Source organism: Empidonax traillii, unplaced genomic scaffold (genome assembly GCF_003031625.1).
Source record: "Empidonax traillii isolate 1590-97213 ecotype Southwest subspecies unplaced genomic scaffold, ASM303162v1 scaffold283:size781446, whole genome shotgun sequence".
Taxonomy (NCBI): Eukaryota; Metazoa; Chordata; class Aves; order Passeriformes; family Tyrannidae; genus Empidonax; species Empidonax traillii.
The window spans coordinates 688,344-707,809 of record NW_020955476.1 but is presented as its reverse complement, the minus strand read 5'-3'; the positions used below and the strand labels follow the sequence as shown (position 1 = coordinate 707,809).

Sequence of the window (19,466 nt, the reverse complement as noted above, 5' to 3'; positions counted from 1 at the left end):
AAAAATCCAAGACAAAAATTCACTGACTCCAAGTTGCAAAGTTGGATGGCACTTTAACCAGAAGAATCAGGAACTGAGAAAAGCAACCAAATCCTGTAGTTGTCTAAAGGAAATCTCTCAAAAGAGCTATAAACTTAGCACCTGGTTTTCATCAGGAGTGAAAGAGGTTCATGCATTTGCTCTGTCTCCCAAATAATTTTCCTAACATAGATTATATTCTCACTAGCAATGTAAGCGCATCCTTAAGAAGTCCCATTTCAAAGATGTGTAAGGTTGCTAATTGGTATTAGCGACTAAATCGAGGAAATGAAAAATTCACACCTCACATCTGGCACTGCCCACATATTAAACACAATATTCTTATGAAACATAAAGAAAGCCATATTTGAGTCTCTACACAGCTCACAGACAGCGGTTGCTGTCCACTTAACTCTTTCACTGCCTAAATAATTTTCCTTATCAGAAAGAACCAATGGAAATATTAGCTACAAATTTTAAACTTATAGTGGGTTTTTGGTATAACATGTCTTTTTCTTGAAAATTAATACTATATATACAATCGAGTTACACACAGACACTGACTTGTCTCATGGAAGAACAGGTAGTGTAAAGTCCTGAAGCAGTTTAAACAAAGACATCAAGTCCTATATGAAAACTAATGCCTGATTACTCCATGTAAGCGCAGCCAGGCAGATAACACACTTTCTTGAGGAAAAAGAGTGGCTTTTGAATACCCACCATGTGCAGCCTCGCACAGGAAGCACAAGCTCAGTATCAGCCCTGTAGCAGGTCACTGTATTGATTTCTCTGTTCAAGTGGCAGAACCCCAAGGAAACACAAGTACCCAACCCCACAATGCAGAGCTCTTGGGCAGCCACTCTGGGCAGTGTGGGTAGCACTAACTTGCACTCATTTGGTACTTAGCAACCCTCAGCACATTTCCTAAGTTCCCAAAGTCACCTTTTGCTCGTTTCTTGCAGAGACCAAAGTGCAGACATTTCTTCATTACATCAGCTAATTGCTTCAGGCCAGACAGCCAAAGACTGCAAGTCCCAGGAGGACAATTTGATTATCACAGCAGTAAGGACATGAATGTACAGTGCATGTAAACACAGAGTTTGGAATAAGAAATAGCGGGAAAATAGATCATATTTCGAGTTAAGGTCATCAGAAGTCACTGACTGCAAAATTTTCTGCCATTTTGCAGGTGTAATAATAAGAGGTTTTTCCTCTTAGATATACCAACCCCTTAGACACTTTCTAACTCCTGCCTTTCAAGTTGATTTTTTTTCAAGAATTTAAAATAGAAATGCACTTGCCTTTTACATCTACTGGAGAAACTTTGAGATGATTTCCCAAGAAAACAGAACTATCTTTCAATGCCATTTTTTTAAGTTTGTGTCTCCTGCCTGCTTAAGTACTGTCTCATGACACAAACTGAGTAAGGCACAGAGAAGGACAGCTGTCCAAACACGCAAAATTATCCTTCTTCCCATCTGAGAACTAAAGGTTCTGATGACACCTGCTGGCTCTATGAGGACTCGGCAAACACTAGCCAGTCCCTGCTGCAGCACTTCATTTCTTCTGTGTAAAAATGCAGGATAAATAAATTATTGCAAATTAAAATTTCCCATTGTTGCAAGTCAGAAAGTCACAGGAAAACAAGGCTGGGATCTTTAAAAGACCAGTTACTCCACCCCTGGAATAAAGCTACTTCCATCACACCTCATGGAGGATTGTTTTACCTCTTCCTGAAAATTGATAGTGCATCTCTGGGCACACTGTTACCCTGTTTCATCATTTTTGCATTTCCTATACAAGACTCCAAAGTAAGATGTCTTATTAAAAGACAATTATAGTTTTGTGTGTTCAAGGACAATTATACAGTGCCTGACTATGAAGTTAAAAATAAAATGGAGATACTTCAGCCCTGTGTTATGAAATACTAAAGCTTTACTGTTTGTCCATCTTGTACAGTAATGCATCCATCCCACCTCAGGTGAGATAAAGGAATATGTACCTTCCAAAGATGTTATAGGAATCCTGTCACATGAACAGTGGCATAGGTCTAATTCTCTACAGAAGGGCCAAGCTTATAGACAGGGTAGGCCTGGAGCCACAGGGTGTTTGCATACTGATGATTTCAATTATATTGTGCATTCTTTGAGTGGGATAAGCAGCAGTCACCTTGATGAATCAGCTTGTTGATAAACTAAGTATGTTCAGGAGACCGTAAAAAGAGCTGTTTTATAACTGTTGGAGCATGATAGTTTATGTGTTGTAATTTCACAGTAAGACTTCAGAAGAAATACAGATCCCTGAAAATCATCCCCGTGTACCTTCTGAACTATTCCTGGCATTTTGTTTACTCTAAAAAAAATGGAAGAGGTTAGATCACATTCAGTCTAAATATTTCCTAAATTGACACTTTTCACCTTTATTCCTCTCATCAGACTCTAGCCTGGACACTATTTCTGACTGATTTCAACTAGCTTCATCAAGACAAGTGTAAATATCCTGTGTCTGCCCTTGAGAAAGCAAATGGAGAGCCACTTGCTGGGGACAGAAATTTGCAAGGCCTTGAATAAAATATATCTGTTTGGTTACTACCTTGTTTGAGCAATGCAAGAAACTCGGTTCCAAAAAACCTCTTACCGCGAACCTAGTACAGATACAATTAATTAAACCACCCGTCTCCTTCCTGGAACCTGCTCTTAGTAGTGTAATTATGCCCATCATATCTCATAGCCCACTTTGAATCTCAGCTGTGGTTGAGTTACATACTGCTAAAATGGGTCATAGCATGTGGAACAGAGGCATTACTTAAGCGAGCACTATTGCTGTACCAAGGAGATTGTAATTGGGAGGAATCATGGCTAGCACAGGGAACCTAAGCCAAAAAACCCCAAATATTAGGATGACTGGTTGCTTCATGGTCAGGGAAGGTTTGCTAAAATAGACTGAGGAAAGTAAGTAAAAGGAAAAGCAGCCACTGAAGCGGAGATGTTGCCAGCCCCACAGGAAGAACTACAAAAGGATGAAAGGGTCTTATAACAGAAACCCTCTGAATACTTGGAACAAGCAGCTCACTCTGCCTCTGCAGTATCTACCCCCAGGTATTCAAGTGTCACAGGGCTTTGTCAAACAGATTGGTGAGAACCTGGACTACATAATTACTGCCAAGTTTTTCAGAGCTGCATATGCATCCACAAACAGTTGTTTATTAGAGAACAGACGGTCTTTAGCTCAACTGCTGACCTATCGGTTGCCTATTGCTCAGCCTTGGCACTGTGCCGGCACAAGGTCCCAGCAGAGACACAGCTGGGCAGCAGTACATATGTATTGGCCTTGCTTGTTCTGATCTCAGAGGTGGTTTTGTCCCAAACTGTGGAGAAGTGCAATTTTGCAAAAGCGACACACTGGAAATCCTCTCCCAGCAACTCACTCTGCGAATATGTATAGTTTGGCAGAGTGTTACCCATATGCTGTGTGGCGTTTCACTGCTCAGAAAGCTCTGCAGAAACCAAAGGGCGACTGACAATATAAATAGTAGTTGGTGGGAGGAAAACGTTACTCCCGATAGTGTACGGAGAAAAACTAGAACGGGCTTTGTGAGTAACTAAAGAGAAAAACAATTCCCTCAGATCTCTGTACACACCCAATTTTTCTTTCCTCCAGGTAAAAGAGGACTGATACAGGTTTTGTGGTCCAGAAAAGATTCAACTGAGGGATTCACAGACTTTAAGATTTCTTCAAACCCTTCTTTTCAGTGCCATCCATAAACAAGACTTAATATTTTGAATATTAAACATCAATATTGTGCATCTTAACTCACTGCAGGGCTTCCAGCAGTGACCACACATGTTAGAGTCCTGGTGTGAGGAGGAAGAGGCTTGGTCGCTATTGTCATTGCAAATAACTGCTAATTTTGCTGAGCACACAAACTGGCTTCTGTGTGCATCAGGTTTTCCTTGTATTTTCTTCTTGGACCACAACCACAGTACCAGAGTCTGCAGAAGATGCACAGATTCAGAGGCACATCACAGTTCTTCCAAGCAATGAGAAGACATTTGTATTTCAAATCCAACTGAATTAAACACAAATAAATATAAGCAAGGAGGTGGGGGAAAAAAAAGTCTAGTCACCTGGACAGAGAACCAAAGTTCTGAAGTCACTCAGGGACATTCACAGTGGAGGGAATAGACTGCCTGATGTTAAGAGTAGGGCCTTCACTTAGTAACCCCATCTTATGCTCCCATGTTCTGTAATACAATGCCTACACTGGGGGCCTATTATTACCAGGATTGTTTCTAAAAGGAAGAATATTTTAAACTAATTTAAACCAAGAAAGAACGTAACTAGCTAGAGCCTGTGACCCCTCTGTCAAACTTTTCAAGAGCATGAAACTCACAACTGCCCTCCAGTAACATGTCCTTGCAACGAGGATATAAACCAGGTTAGATCACGGAGAGTCAGCATTCAGGTCTTAAGCCCTTCCTAATCAAATCTTGCACTGCAAAAGCAAACACTGTTTGTCCCTTTGTAGAAGTAGTACTCATCAGCAACAAACAAAAGCCTTTTTGCATTGAGTCCTGGATGCTGAAGTCCATTATGGGCTTTCTTAGATGTCCAGTACTTCCACTTACACCACATGTAATATTTTTTTTCTGTTCAAAAATTGGAGACTAGCCCCCTTATCTCACATTTTAAGGCCAAATTCTTTTTCTTTTACAATTCAAATCAAAATGTTCTGTTTCACCTGGGAGTATTTTCAAAAGTAATTTAGGAGCCTGAGGGGAAAACGGGGAGTTCCATGTATATGTTCTATTTGGAATTAGACCAATGATCAAACAGTGAAGAGTTTAGATCATGCCCATGTATAAGGGTGGATGACCTTCTAGAAGAATTATGGTGAGGAAATCAGAGCTTGCTTCACGTAAGAAAGCTTTCCTGCCTAGGAGAGGCATCTTTCCTCAAAGAGAGTTTTAGATGTTTTCTCCTCCTGCATTCCAGAGAAACGTTCCCTGGCATGAGAAAAAGGTAAGTCCACAGACATATTGAAGGTTTCCCACAGATGGGGTGGACAGAAATTATAAAAGCCCTGAGAAGAACAGGGGGTGCGTCCTTCTCATGCCTGGTGTTTGGAGTACCATTAGGATAATCTTCTTTTAAGTCTAGTGTCCTTGACTTTGGAAATAAATTTATCCACAATCCTTCCACTGCCTGGCATTTCAGGGATAACTGTGTGTTACCTTACTTCACACCACGCTACAGAAATTGCTGAATAAACTGTCTTAAAGAATGTGTCTAACCCAAATAATAATGCTGAATGGCCAAAATCAGCCAGTCAAACCTGTCCAGGCAAGAGCAGCTGAAAATTCAAAAAGTTTGTCCATTCCTTCCATAGCTCTGCATAACTCTTGCAGGAATACCAACTTCCCCCCACCTTGTATTTTATAGGAGAAACATCCCTCAGTGCTTATCAGCTGGTTAATGTTGGCATACTGATATGTCACCAAATAGCTGGCATGCTCTTGAAAGAGGGAGTGGAGCCCTGACCTCTCCTCCAAAAGTATGGCCAAATGGCAGGGCGAGGGAGCTGTTAACACCCCTACAAACGTTCTGTACCTTCTCCCTCCCTCTCAATCTCCCTGCCTCGTATTTCCACTGCCTCAGTGAATTGTGACATAGCCTTTTACATAAGGGGGTATTTTAGGCAGGATTGGATACTGTTTCCACCACTGAGTAGCTTAGAGTCTGCTGTAAAATAATTCTCATGGACAATTGGAATCTGTGGGGCCACATCCTGACAGGGGGCTGAAGGGCAAGATGCAAAGAGTTTCTTGTTTTCTTGTTTCTCATAAAAGACAGAACATACTTACTGGAATATAACCCTCCCTCATTATACCGTTTATGGGAAACAAAATTCAGTGTTTATAAAGCAGTTAATTTATAACAGACAAAACCAGACTATCACTCTTTGGAAGGGCAAATATTTGTTCAAAAACTTCTATATGGGACAGGCATCTTCTTCTCATTTTTAAATACAGCTGACTGAGAAAAGTAACAGAGGAGCTACCTAATAGGTAAGACAAGATTTATATGAAGCATTTAGATTGTAAAAGAAAGATTATATTTTTCATATATATATATATGCAATTTTACATATTTATCAGTGATTCTCTAGATGTGCAGTTTTAATTGGTCTTAGGCAGCTTCTATTTTTCTCTTGCTCTAATGCCTTCAGAAGAAAAAGGAATTTGCATAAGTAATTTCTTTAATACTGATACTACTAGAAACAAATATTTCTTAAAATGGAAATAATGTTTAGTTTGTTCTAACACATATATGTCTATTAATGAATTGTCTATGCATAAAGTGAGTTATCTAAAATTAGCAATAAGCTTTACTTGGGTCTAAAAACCTGAGTCTGTAATGTACAAAAATTCCAATTTATTGTTCCCAGAACTGTTTTCCTATTTCTAGAGGACATGCTTTATTTCTAAATGTTAATAGAGGTGGATGATATAGCTGCTGTAATGTTAACTTTAAATTTTTGTGCTCTCAGATTTGCGGGTAATACTTAGTGCAACTGCAAGGTTCTTATTCCTGTGATGTTCATTACACCCAAATAAGTAGCATTTGTGTATGCTACTATTTGTGTATGCTACTATTTGTGTATGCTATTATCAATCTTCTGAGTGCTGAATGGTCTGGGATGTGCCTGTAAACAAGAGCTTCCACGTTTGCCCTGTCCTTTCAGTCTGAAACCTATTCGTGTTGGGATGGCAGAGCTCTCTGGAAGGCAGCTCACCACTTTCCCCATTCAGTCCCTTTACATCTCCCAAGGCAGCTGGTGGCCCACTTTAGCCAAGTACTGTCCCCACCTCTCAGTGAGAGACGCAAGAGTGACATCTGCCAAATGCAACACTCCCAGATGTTGCACTGGAATTGCACTATGCCTAGAAAAGATGAAGAAGTGCTGACACTCTGCAAATGCCTAATGGGCAGTTAGGTCTGATGCTCTTTTAGAGAGAGAGACTGTGGCAGAAAACCCTTTCTCTGTGACTGAATATGATCAAAAGCAAAATTTTCCAATCCCTGCTTCTTTGCTAGAGCTGACTCTGCAGTGTCCAAATATCCTTCTTTGAAGTCGGGATGACTCCCAGAGGAAAGAACCTCCTTCTTTGCTGCCAGGGCAGGCACAGCATTGCAGCAGGAACAGGACTTCTGTGCCTATGTTACTTCCCACAGAAGTGGGTCACTACATAAGCAGCAGAAATGCCCAGCAGTTACTGCAATAGCTCGGAACTGCGTTGCTTACAGTCCATCAGGGGACAGTGAGTATCCCAGCTGTCCAGAAATCACATGCACCATTTGAATAGCAAGTCAGGAGCTAAAGTCAAGTCATTCTCTTCTATTCCAGTCCTGCAAAATCCAGACACAGAGAATCTCATTGAAAATAAATCAGGAGTTAATGGGAAAGAAAAATAAAGAAAAAAAATATTTGCTGCATATTTTACTCTGTTCTCTTTCTGCCATGTTACGCCTCGAGAGGAGGCATAACATTCAGGATTTCACTGCCTCCCGATTAAGTCATGACAGCCCATCTGTGTTGCACCAGGTACAGAACGTGACCTATTATCTCGAAAGAAAATAGCGCACCACCTGACTGCCAAAAGCACCCTGTGACTTGGCACCTGAAAATCTCAGTACTCACATCAACATACCTTTTCAGGACTAACTCCCACAGCCTGAATCAGCCAACTGTGAAATTCAGCTGAACTCTGAATAAATTGAATAAAAGCAGTTTTCCCATATGCCAAATCATAAATTATACGATAACTGTAATTTGCTGTACAGATCCTTAACTTAAAGTAGTTTACAGTGCTATATGATTCTAGACTATTGAATCACTTACTACTTTAATGATGGACCACATAATCCACCTTTTCATGTCATTTATCGCTCTGCATGCCACTGCTATACAAAAGGAATCTGTGCAGGCTTGGTGATCTTGGACATCCTGCTTAATTTACAATGGGAAAAAGATTGTGGCCATTCAAAATTTTTCCACAAGGTGCAATTCAACACTGCTGTCTGGGAGAGAATTCATATATTGCTTTAATGAGAAGATGGATGACAATCATATTAGCACTTTATGCGTGAAAAGTGTGTTTCATGTGCAAATTTACACAATCAACATCTGATGCTAAAATTTGCCTGAGGTCTACTCTAAGATGTGTCCAGTTTTCTCCAAATGTTTTGTTGGTCAGAGGCGAGACTCTGTATTAACTTTTCTCAGAAATCATAACTTGTGCAAAATACTGTATTTTTAAGCATAGAACAACTGTTTCATCCTTCTGCTATTTGACATTGAAACATGCTATTTTCAGGGAGGAAACAGCACTGATGAACCTATTTCAGCATTTACTGGACAGAGAAGTAGAAAAGAGCAGGGAATCCTATGGCATGTGATCAGGAGAATAATCTGAATGGAGTAATAAACAACCTATAGCAGAAGGATGAAAAGTGAAGTGAAATTATGAAACCCAAGCATATTGTTTCCACCACATGCTGCCTAGAATTCTTGTGCTTACAGATGACACCAATTTCACAGGGCAGAAGCTGCAACACAGCTTTTCATTTTTCATCTTTAATTTTCCATTTTTCATCTTTGAGCTGCATATTGTGCTTGAAATCTGGGTTTCATTTTGTAAAGAAAATACAAGTGAGCAATGGAAAATCAGTGAACCACTCCTGATATGAACCACCAATACCAGAAGATCATGATCTCTTTTCTGGATTAATTTAATTATGTTGGAAACTTCTTTTACTGATCTAAATTTGACTTTTCGAACAGGAATGAGATCTTAAGAGTATATACCCTGAAGATGCAGAAAGATCACTTCATTACATCTATGACGTTTTGCCTTATGAAGAGAACAAACCAAAAAGTCATTGTGTTGCCTTTCTTTTTTTCTAGAGAAAAGAAAAGAGCTCACTACTGGATGTCAATATGAAAAAAGGAATTTACCTACTTCTCTTGAGTGAAATATATGTTGAATTCATCAAGGCTGGCATCAAACCTAACATTTCAAAGGAGGAAGAAGACAATAATTTCTTGGAAAAAAATAAAAATGTCAGTATTTCTGAAGAGTGGTATCATCAAAAAAATATCTCTAAGCCTTTTGAAGACCAAGGTCTTGAAGACTTCACTCTTTACAACTTCACTGAAAAGACTGCAAATTTTGGATTTAACCTCTACAGAAAAATTGCAATGACACATGATAACAATGTGATCATCTCCCCCCTTTCTGTATCAGCTCTCATGACTGTTTATATGCTGGCAGCCAAAGGGGAAACATACAGACAAATAGTAAAAGGTCTAAACCTCCATGCTTTGAAGGACAGCGTGGATCGCCACCATTTACCAGCTTTGTTTAAACAACTGATAGATAACATCACAATGAATCAAGAACTTCTCCTCATGCAAGGTACTGTTTCTTATATTCAAAAGGACTTCAGACTCAAGGAGTCTTTCCTGAATTTATCTAAGCAGTACTTTGATATGGAATTCCTGAGAGTGGACTTTGAAAACTTTACCCAGGCAAAACTTCTCATAAATCAAAATATTTACAAAAGGACCAAAGGAAAAATCCCAGATCTTTTTGAAGAGCTTGACCGCCATAACAAACTGCTACTTGTGGACTACACTATCTTTAAAGGTAATCTCTGGTTTTATATTGCAAAATTATTAGTAGAAGAATCAAAACTCTCAACTTCAGCTACATTAGAAGGAGCTTAAATGAATTCAGATGTCCTGTTTGTCTATGTCTCTATCTAGATTTACTTCCTTCCATTAGGCTTATTTAATGGGAAATGATTTTTCATGATAGGGAACCACAATTCTTCTACGCTTTCTTCCATACAAGAGTCTCAAAGAGAAAAAAACCCCTTATCTCAATACATTCCCAAATGATTTCTATGACTCAAAAGCATGTTTAATTTTCATTCATCCCCTAAAATGAAAAAGCCTTGATCACAACAGTCTTGAATGCTGGATACTGGACAGAAAATTATTGACTGATTTTACATAGTACACAAAATCACTGAAACAAAAATAATATTCTATTTCCATCAAGAATCCCTTTCCCCAGAGAACCCAGCTATCCATTATATTACCTACAAGGGGAGGGAAAGAAATAGCTGTGATGGGCACAACCATTCTGTGGAGAGGTCAGTGCTTTACTGAATCCCCATGCAAAGGATTGTATAATTAAATTACATACAGGATATTAAACAGCTGATAGAGAATCTCAGAGAAGGTTACATGTCAATAAAGGTCAGATGCTCATCAGGCATTTAATAAACAAAGAGGATATCAATTCTGAACCTGAGTGGCAACTAACCAATCTTAGAAAAATATTTCCCTTATTTCTGTGCAAATGAAGGAGTTTGTGGATTACTTCCTTTCCCTTTTTCTGATGTAAAAAAATTCTATGTATAATTTAACGTACTGAAATTGTCATCCACTTATCCCAGGCACAACTGACAGCCACTTCAATTAGATATGGAAACTATCCTATAGATTTTTTTCAAGCTTTTCTGAACATTTTTCTCAACAAATCTAAAAGCACATGATGATTTAATTTCTTTCTTTCCTTAGGCAAGTGGGTCTATCCATTTAATTCCAAATTCACAGAAATGGAGACTTTCCACATAAACAAATACAGAAGTGTACAGGTACCCATGATGTTCAAGTCAGATAAAATTAATTCAACTTTTGATGAGAACTTAAGATGCACTGTGATAAAAATACCTTATAGAGGGAATGCCTACATGCTGATTGTTATCCCAGAAAAAGAGGGAGACTACATTTCACTTGAAGACCATTTGTCTACAGAGCTTGTGGAATCCTGGCTTGGAAACATGAAAATCAGGTATTGCTCTGATATCCATGGGCCCTGATGTCTTTGATGTCTGTTGCAGCAAATCAACAAAGCTCAACAAAGACTATCTGGTCTTCCTAAGCCTTTTCACATGTTAGCATCTCTGTGCCATTAGGTATCTACAGAGCAGAGGTCCTTTATTGGCCTGTCCACAACCCAAGTGTCACACAAAAGTTTCTATTCTGGGGGGACAAATCTTTGACTCATCTCAGAAGTTTCTGTCTTTCTGAGGACACAGTCAATGTAGTCTTTTCATATTCTTCCTTGGGTATTCTCTCTCCTTAAATATAGCACTGGCAGGCAAAGTCCACAAAAAATCTAAACATGCAGTACATTTATTAAATGTACATTTCTTACCAGGGGAAATCCAGAGTAACTGATAATTTTGAATATGAAAAAGTAAACCCAAACTATTCCTGTGGAATGTAATTCCTGAGACAATTATTTTCACTAGTCAATAAGCCAGTGTGTCACCCTGGTATCAAGGCACTTGTAAGTGCCGCTGGAAGTACTTTATACACAAAAGGCAATGATTTCTCAGATCACTGGCAATCAACAGGTCAGAGATGATTTTCTGCCAACCTAAATGCCAGCAGAGACTCTTCAGCTTTTGTCCCCTTTCTCTGTATAAAGCTTAATTCCTGAGTAGTGTGCATTTCAGCAGCCAAATGTTCTACTGCATAGCCCAAATTTGCATCGAATTTTTTCTTTTTAACAGAAAAGTGGATATTTCAGTTCCAAAGTTCAAACTACAGCAAAAATACAAAATGAAGAAACTGCTTCATGCTCTTGGAATTAAAAATCTCTTTACACGTACAGCAGATCTTAGTCATCTCACAGATCAAGAATATGCAGCAGTTTCACAGGTAAGCCTTCCAAAATTCTTGCTATTTGGATTGTAATAGTATATAAATGGCCCAGCCAAGAGACTGTCATGCACGTTTATAGGGACACTAATACCAAAGCACCTCATCTGCAATCTAGACACCTTATTCAGTATGGATCTCGCTCAAGTATGAGGTGTATAGAAGTAAGGGACAGTTTCATCTCACACATGCTCAACACCAACCAAAGCTAATCCTTCACAGGAGAAGAGCTCTGCCTCAAGAGGAATATGATTGGCAGAGAAGGAGCACAACTGCACAAAAACTGTGAACAAGAAAGACACCGTAAATCACAGTCAAATGGCAAAAGCCATAGCAGAGAGGGAAAGCCAGAGGGAACTCATCATAAACGGTCCCGAGACAGGTATAATTCTCAAAAAATAAAGAATTTTAGAAAGTTCAAATAATAAAATCTCAAAAAGATAACAGCGAGAAAGAGAAGTCAAAGCACTCCTGCCTATTCTTCTGTGGAAAATTAAAAACAGAATCTCACTGCAAAGCACTGGTGCAACATAGTTGTACTCCAACCCAAATGGATGTTCAACTTCATATGCTGGAACTTTTAAAGATCCTTTAAACAGGCAAATGCAACAGTAGTGAACGACCAAAAAGACAGGAACTCAGCCCCAAGGAAAAAAAGGAGGAGGAGCTACTTTGTACTACAATTTAAGGGAAAGCAAAGATGAATTTCAATAGATGAATAGAAAACAGAGGCAGAATGAGAAGCAGAAGAAATGGAAGACAAAGGACTTGACAGTGACACCAATATCAAGAAGAACAGGTCTGTGTGACAAGAGATGTCTTATGAAAAAAAACCAGCTAGTCTATAGAAAAGACAAGTTGCTGATAGAAAATTAAAAAGCATGATCAAAGAAAGGAGATAAAAGATACGTCACACAAAGAAACTTGTACCTTCAGAATGGAGTGTGTGGAACACGATGAAATCCAATTAATGCTAAATACAAATTACATTAGAGTAGAACTAACAAAATTTCTGAAACAAGATGAATTTATGAACAATTGAGGAAAACAAGACCCAGATGATACTAATCTGACACAGGATTTAAAAAGGTAGCTTTATAAACTTATGTAAGGTGAAGAGCCTGGCTCCATCTTCTTTACATCCTTCCTTCAGGTATTTGTACCCTATGAGAAAGAACTCTCCAGGTGCTGCTCTTACAAGTCTCCCTACACCAAATCCTTATACAAGCCTTTGTGATTGGCCAGTTAATAGGGTAGTATAATAAACACCTCTATACAGGTTTCAAAAACTCTAATGCCTGACCTACAGGTTTTCAAAATTGTGCTGGCTTAACAAAACAACCTTTCTGGGAAAACATAACATCCAAAGAATAAATACTTAAAGGATAAAAATTGCAGTGATTTTCAGTTTGTTATAAACTATTTCACTGTTGGGAAGTACAACGGCAATCTGCAGCAATTTTCCACCCTTCCTCGTGATCATATAACTTTCATACTGATTCTCAGCAGTTAACTCTATTGTGTTATGAAAAAATCACACTTTAAGAGTAGCTGCTAACTGGTATTAGAAGTAATATGTGCATCAGCTGCAAAGTGCCAAAGGAGCATCCTGTTCCTGTGGATCATGAAAGCCAAATTCATTATTTAGGAATGTTTAGCAGAGAGCTCAATACTGGTGAAGTCCTTTAACTGCATCATATAAGTAATTCCTAGAATTAGGATTTTGGGATTTGGAAATCCACTAGCTGACCAGGCTGAAAGAACAAAATGGAAAAGAATCAGATTCTGCCCGGCTGTGACTTCAGTAGGAAGGTCCTCAAACCAATCCAGGACTGTACCTCATTGATGCACATATTTAATCTGTGCTACCAAATGAACAAATCAGAAATATATAGAGAAAAAAAAGCCACGATTGGTGCATTTCCTTAAGCTCTCACAAAATCAACTGTGGATGACATCTCCAGCCAGTGTTTTTGACTGATGAAAACACTCCCTATTTCTGAGAAACTTTCCCTTACACTGTTACAAATGCAATGGTTGCTTCATGCTACCAGCTGCAAGAAGAAAAAGCCCAATCTCTAAGTGAGGTCTATGCTCATAAATGTGGAAAAGCACAATGACTCCTGAACTCACATTCATAATGAAAGTACTGTGGGCATGGTGGCTGCACTAATATCTTTGCTGCTGAAGTAGACAGCACATGGGCCTACCAGTCTAGCAGAGTGAGATTGCACTGACCTACTTACTTTAATCCTTCATAGAAACCTACTTCAACTGAATGTCTCACTTGGAAAAATATCCTTCATGTTAATATTAATTTCTGTCACATAATTTATTTCTACCTTGTACTTCAGGTTGTTCAAAAGGCAGTAATTGAGGTGGATGAAGAAGGAACTGAGGCCGCAGCAGCCAGTGGGTCAGAAATGATTGCATTCACGGTGCCTCCTGTCATCAAAGTGGACCGACCATTCCTTTTTATGATTTTTGAAGAAACTTTTAAAACATTACTGTTCATTGGCAGGGTGGTTGATCCAACAAAAATGTGAATAAAGGTAACAGTGTCTGTTCTTTGGTAGGTAAGAGGCATTATTTTTATCTTATTAATTTCTACTAGAATAAAAAGACACTGAAATATGAAATGTGAAAACCTGTTTTGCCTCTCCAGCCAGCACTAGGTCATCCTAGCAATTATTAATACCAAGTAACAAGCTAAATTCACTAAGGTTCAAAGTGGCAAAAATGTGACTTTCAAAATCTACGTCTGAAATTAAAAAAAAACACAAAAACCCCACAAAAAACGAACACAGAACTGAACTTTCAAAAATCAGTATTTTAGTGATGTCTGAATAAACCCCGATTCATATGCCAAAATATTCCCAAACACTGCATTTTCCTCAATGTTATCTTCTTTTCCAAAGAGACTTAAGAGTCTAGTGACTTCAACGTTAGCATACTTCTGCCACATAAAAACAGACACAGTATCAAGCCCTAAAACAGAATTTATAGTCTCTCTCTAGAGATCTTTCAAACTGATGATATTGCAGTGAGTCTGTCAAGAAGTCTACTACATTGCCTTCGAGTGTGACCTCTTCTAAAGTGTTTATGCAGAGTATCAAATCACCTCATTTTCTCAGAGTAGATGATGTACCTGCTTTGAAAATATTCCCTGTATTGAAGACAAAATAAAAGGTATTCTGAATGTGGAAAATCTGGCCTATGAATGGCCTTCCGAATTCAGGTATTCTGAATGTGGAAAATGTGTGTACCATTTCATAACACCGAGCTGGGCCTCTCCTAAAACCAGAATTTCTGCCTGTAATATCATCTAGATAACAGGGTGAGCTATGTAACAGGATTTTATGACTTAAGTATGACACACTTTGGTAGGAAAAAAACATAGCTCCATAAAATTGGAATAAATCTATTCACGGAGTTGATCCTAGAGTCCAAAACATGTTGCCAAAATGTTACAGATCTAAATACAATTCCCTTTATTCAAGTAGAGCAGTTATTTCAATAAAAGTGCAAGATCTTAACATTCACCAGATTTTAATTAGCAGAGTCCTATATATAAAGTATGAAACAACAGGAAAAATCTACTTCTAGCTTTATATAACTAACAGATCTAGGCCTTCTTCTACTTGCTCCTGCAACCTTCACAAAACAGTTGCCAAAAAGAGAGCAGAAGAGTCCTCAAAATCATTTGGCAAGGAGCTTCAAAGACATCTATCAGTAAACACACATGGACTTATGCATCCACGAGAGAAGATACAAAAGATAAATTAGAGGATAAAGATGGTAAATCTCAAAAAATCACCTCAGTTACCATTAGACGTCTGCCCACAACAGCCCAGACACTGGGGTAAGACACTCCCAAAAGGACTTAGGAGGAGGCTCTGGTATCTGACTAGACTACTAAGGTACATCTAACTTAACTCCTCAATGCAGTATGAACGTACCCAGAAAGAGAATCACTCCTTCCTGCTGCTGGTGTATATGAGAACCAACCAATTACACTGTACAGTTGACCTTCAGCTGTTATTCTGGACCTAGAGGTGATCAGCAGGTCAAAACAATGCTTTGAGGGGTTCAAAAGCATCCTTGCTGTTTAACAGAACTAACCCAGAAGTGAGTGGTCCCAAAAAAGACTGCTTGGATGAAGGTCTATATTGTGAAGTACTTATGAAAGTATGCACAAGACACCAGAGGTATTCCACGAGGAAGTTGCCTAGTCCAAAAAATGTCTAAATAGAGCATTTAAAGATTACATAGCAAGAATTTATTACATAACAGGGTTATTGAGTGGAGCATGTGTTATCAGTATTAAACAAATCAATCAGTTAAAAACGACAAACAAATGACAGTCGATATGAAACAAAAAGACAGACTGTATAGAGAACTCATTACATGCTTATAAGGAGATTCATTTCTGAACTTACTGGCTGTTTTGCATTGCTCTAGTAAAGACACTGGAAGGGCAAACACAGTTTTGTGTCCTGTTCTGCAGCTGGCTACTGCTGATCTCAGTTTGGTCCCTAGCAAAAGTCAGACTAGGAACAGATTGAGCAGTCTCCTGTGGCCCACGGGTGAGCAGCTGTAGCTGGCACAATGAGTTAGCTGTCCATGGGGAGCTGAGAGTATCTGTTTTCATTAATGAGACAAAAGCAGAACCCAGGAGGAGCCAGCACAGGTCATCTGTGTATCTATATCAATACTAAATGTTAAACATTGTAATACTTGCAGAAACTTTTAAAGAAATCTGTCATTTACAAGATCCTACACCAGGCTGCAGAACAAACTGAAAACTTAAGTGTTTCCACAGAACATAAACAATGTCTGTGACTTAAGTCAGAATACAGGTAAATCCAACTGCGGTGTAAGAAGCTTAAGAATTCAGAGAGTGAAATACTGCCAAATCCAGAGACACAGTTTCTACTTCACACAAGACAGCATACATCCAGCATTATTACTATTTTAAATAAATACCCTCTATGGGTAAATACCTTTATTTATTTTAGTTATAAAAGATGCCCTGAGAATTTTTTTCAAGAACATGCATGTACAGCATTGTCCTAGGTTTTATTTTGAGTAAATCATCATTCATGTTTTTACATTATAAAAAGCAACCACACGCGCATACGCATACACAGATCAGATCATCTTTATCATACACCAATAAACTTTAAAAACCACATATTTCTGATATCAATACAGTTATGCTGATTCCATTTTGGAATAGAGAAGCTGACAATAGCTTCATAGGCTCTCTCTCAAGTATTGGCATAAATAGCACTTTTTAAAATAGGATTGCATGGTTTTCCACAGATAAATTTTGATAGAAACATTAGCATTAGTACAAACAAATGCAGATGACTTCACTGAACCATGACAGCTTGCAATTACAGCTGATTAAAAACTAGATTCATTATTATAAATTATTCAAGTGAAAATACAATCTGAAATACTAAAAATTAAAACAAGTACTTATACAACAAAACTTATGAAATAAAACTTTTTTTACATCATCTGGAGACATTTACTTTTAGATTGCTTTGAAACCAACACAGAATTTTTATGAATCGAGTAACTGGAAAAGCATTAACTCCAAATCCACAGCACAATGCTTCTAAGGTTTATGGGTTTTTTAATAGACTGATCAATGGTTCTGGACTTTGGTCTTAAATCAGATTCCTTAAAATGTGGGATTACTTTTTCATATTCATAAACAATTCCTTCTATTACTTGCATAAAACGTGTGCTAAGAGTTGCTAAAATTGTAGATAAGCCAATTAAATAACGGGTATGTGCATTCTAAATCCAAGAATTTGAACTACAAAGGCATAATAGAAGAAAATAAAATCTTCACTTTAGCTACAGTAGTAAAGAGCACATAGCTGAAGTTATTTCATGTAATTTCACAATTCTGTAACCATTATATTGTTTATCAGAACATATTTTACAGCTTGGAATTTCATTTAAAAGATTTACTTAAGAGTTTTAACATTGCAGGATGTATTTTATTCATTCCAGGCATTAGAGAGTCCCACCTGCTGCTCCCAACTTATCTCACAAGAACGCTGCTTCCACCAGTCTCTGGTTCCCTCTTTTTTTCTGTCAGATGATCTAGGAGTTTGATTTTCTGTTTTTTCTTCATAAAAAAGAAGAAATATACATTATTTGTTGTTGCTATATTATTAAATAACATAACAAACTGTTATTGTGCACAACATTTTAACATAATTATTAGCTGCTGTACTTTTAAAAATTACTAGTTGCTCTACTGCACTCACTAAAAAAGCCAAATGGACACATTCTGAGGGCATTCTTCACAACAAGGGTGAAGTTCTCCAGTAAGTTGTCTACAGAAGGCCCTGTAGAGATGCGTCTGAGCGAGATGGTTAAGCCACTACAAGCAGTCTACTCATGGCTACAAAAAATGCCAGAAGTCTCCAGCCTGACCCATGATAAAATCTGGGGAAAGTGGAGATGGGGAGGAGAGAGAAATTTAGAGCTCATTATGGTGTGATTTCTAGGTCATCTGTTGACCACAGTGTCATCTGGGTAGTTTCTGTATTTTTCATGCCTTCATTTTTTTAATCTTGAAATGTACTAGTTTTCAGCTTCACAGAGTCATGGCTACATTAGTTAAAAACTGTTTGTATTGGTCAGAAATATTTCAAAGAATGGGGCTTAACTTTTAGAACTCTGCGGAGATATTAATTTGCATCAATATTTTACAGTATCATTTACACAATATATTGTTCTGTTTCACCCTTTTAAAACTGCTGAATATTTAAAATCCACATATATTGTATGATACTATATTAGTGTCAGGATACCTACTAGTTTCATCACAAACATGTGATGCAAAACACATGCCACTCCCACTGGACCTCCAAAGTCATAGCATCTTAAACGTCAGGATGAAAACATGATCAGAAGTTGGAAGTAACCAACTAAAAGTGTAGGAGATCAGTGAAAGAACTATTTCATTTTGTGCTCAACTTCTTAAGCAATTATACGACTGAATGAAAGACAGTATTTAACATACTTACACATATAAGTGCTACAATATGGTCACACACCAAAATTGGATGTCTTAAGGTTCAGCTGTGGACATCTTATAAAATACTGATATAAATTTATTATTAAATAAATAATTTCTATGCAACAATAAACCTACTCCTGCTTTTTACAGAATGGAAAACCCACACCACTCATTCTTGAAGAAGGTTTTAATTGAAAGTGAAATAAAATCAGGCACTACCTGTATGTCTATAGGTAAGATGCAAGATTCTTAAATGCTGTCTATAAGGTGGATATTTTTACTGATGAATCTATAAAGTTTCTAAATAGTTTAAAGAATTGCATACTGAAATCAGTCATATTAGAGCAATGTAAACTCAGGCAAAACAGATTATATCTATCCTAATTTAATAAAGTTGAAAACATTCAAAAGAATATAATAAAGCTACACAGCACAATGATACAAGATTGGACTACTTGACAGAATGCAGTGTTCGTGATTCAGGTCAGTGTCTGCACTAGGATGATTCATGATCTAACTGGCAACTCTTCAGAAAAGCATGTCTGCTCTGCAAAGTGACTGAAGTGAGATCACTTATGGGACAAAATACTCAACCAGTGC

At 37.9% G+C, this 19,466-nt stretch overlaps 2 protein-coding genes across 2 annotated transcripts in view; one reads left to right on the top strand and one right to left on the bottom strand.

Annotated features, from left to right (window-relative positions):
* The first annotated feature begins 5,779 nt into the window (after positions 1 to 5,779).
* Positions 5,780 to 14,393, top strand: SERPINA10 (serpin family A member 10). The gene is made up of 5 exons (XM_027890306.1): positions 5,780 to 6,086; positions 8,987 to 9,728; positions 10,670 to 10,943; positions 11,671 to 11,818; positions 14,173 to 14,393. Exons 2-5 carry the CDS (start codon positions 9,020 to 9,022, stop codon positions 14,362 to 14,364), a joined length of 1,323 nt encoding a protein of 440 aa, XP_027746107.1. The 5' UTR covers positions 5,780 to 6,086; positions 8,987 to 9,019; the 3' UTR covers positions 14,365 to 14,393.
* A 2,429-nt stretch (positions 14,394 to 16,822) lies between these two features.
* The window catches only part of PPP4R4 (protein phosphatase 4 regulatory subunit 4), a 74,514-nt gene continuing 71,870 nt past the window's right edge, over positions 16,823 to 19,466 (bottom strand). The window contains exon 25 of the mRNA XM_027890285.1: positions 16,823 to 17,966. Within this exon, the coding sequence (XP_027746086.1) occupies positions 17,942 to 17,966 (25 nt within the window). The 3' untranslated portion in view covers positions 16,823 to 17,941. The remainder of the gene's footprint in view (positions 17,967 to 19,466) is intronic.

Coding starts and splice junctions, on each gene's coding strand:
- SERPINA10 (XM_027890306.1), top strand. CDS start 9,020: ATGAAAAAAGGAATTTACCTACTTCTCTTGAGTGAAATATATGTTGAA. Junction 9,729..10,669: donor GGACTACACTATCTTTAAAG/GTAATCTCTGGT, acceptor TTCTTTCCTTAG/GCAAGTGGGTCTATCCATTT. Junction 10,944..11,670: donor CTTGGAAACATGAAAATCAG/GTATTGCTCTGA, acceptor TCTTTTTAACAG/AAAAGTGGATATTTCAGTTC.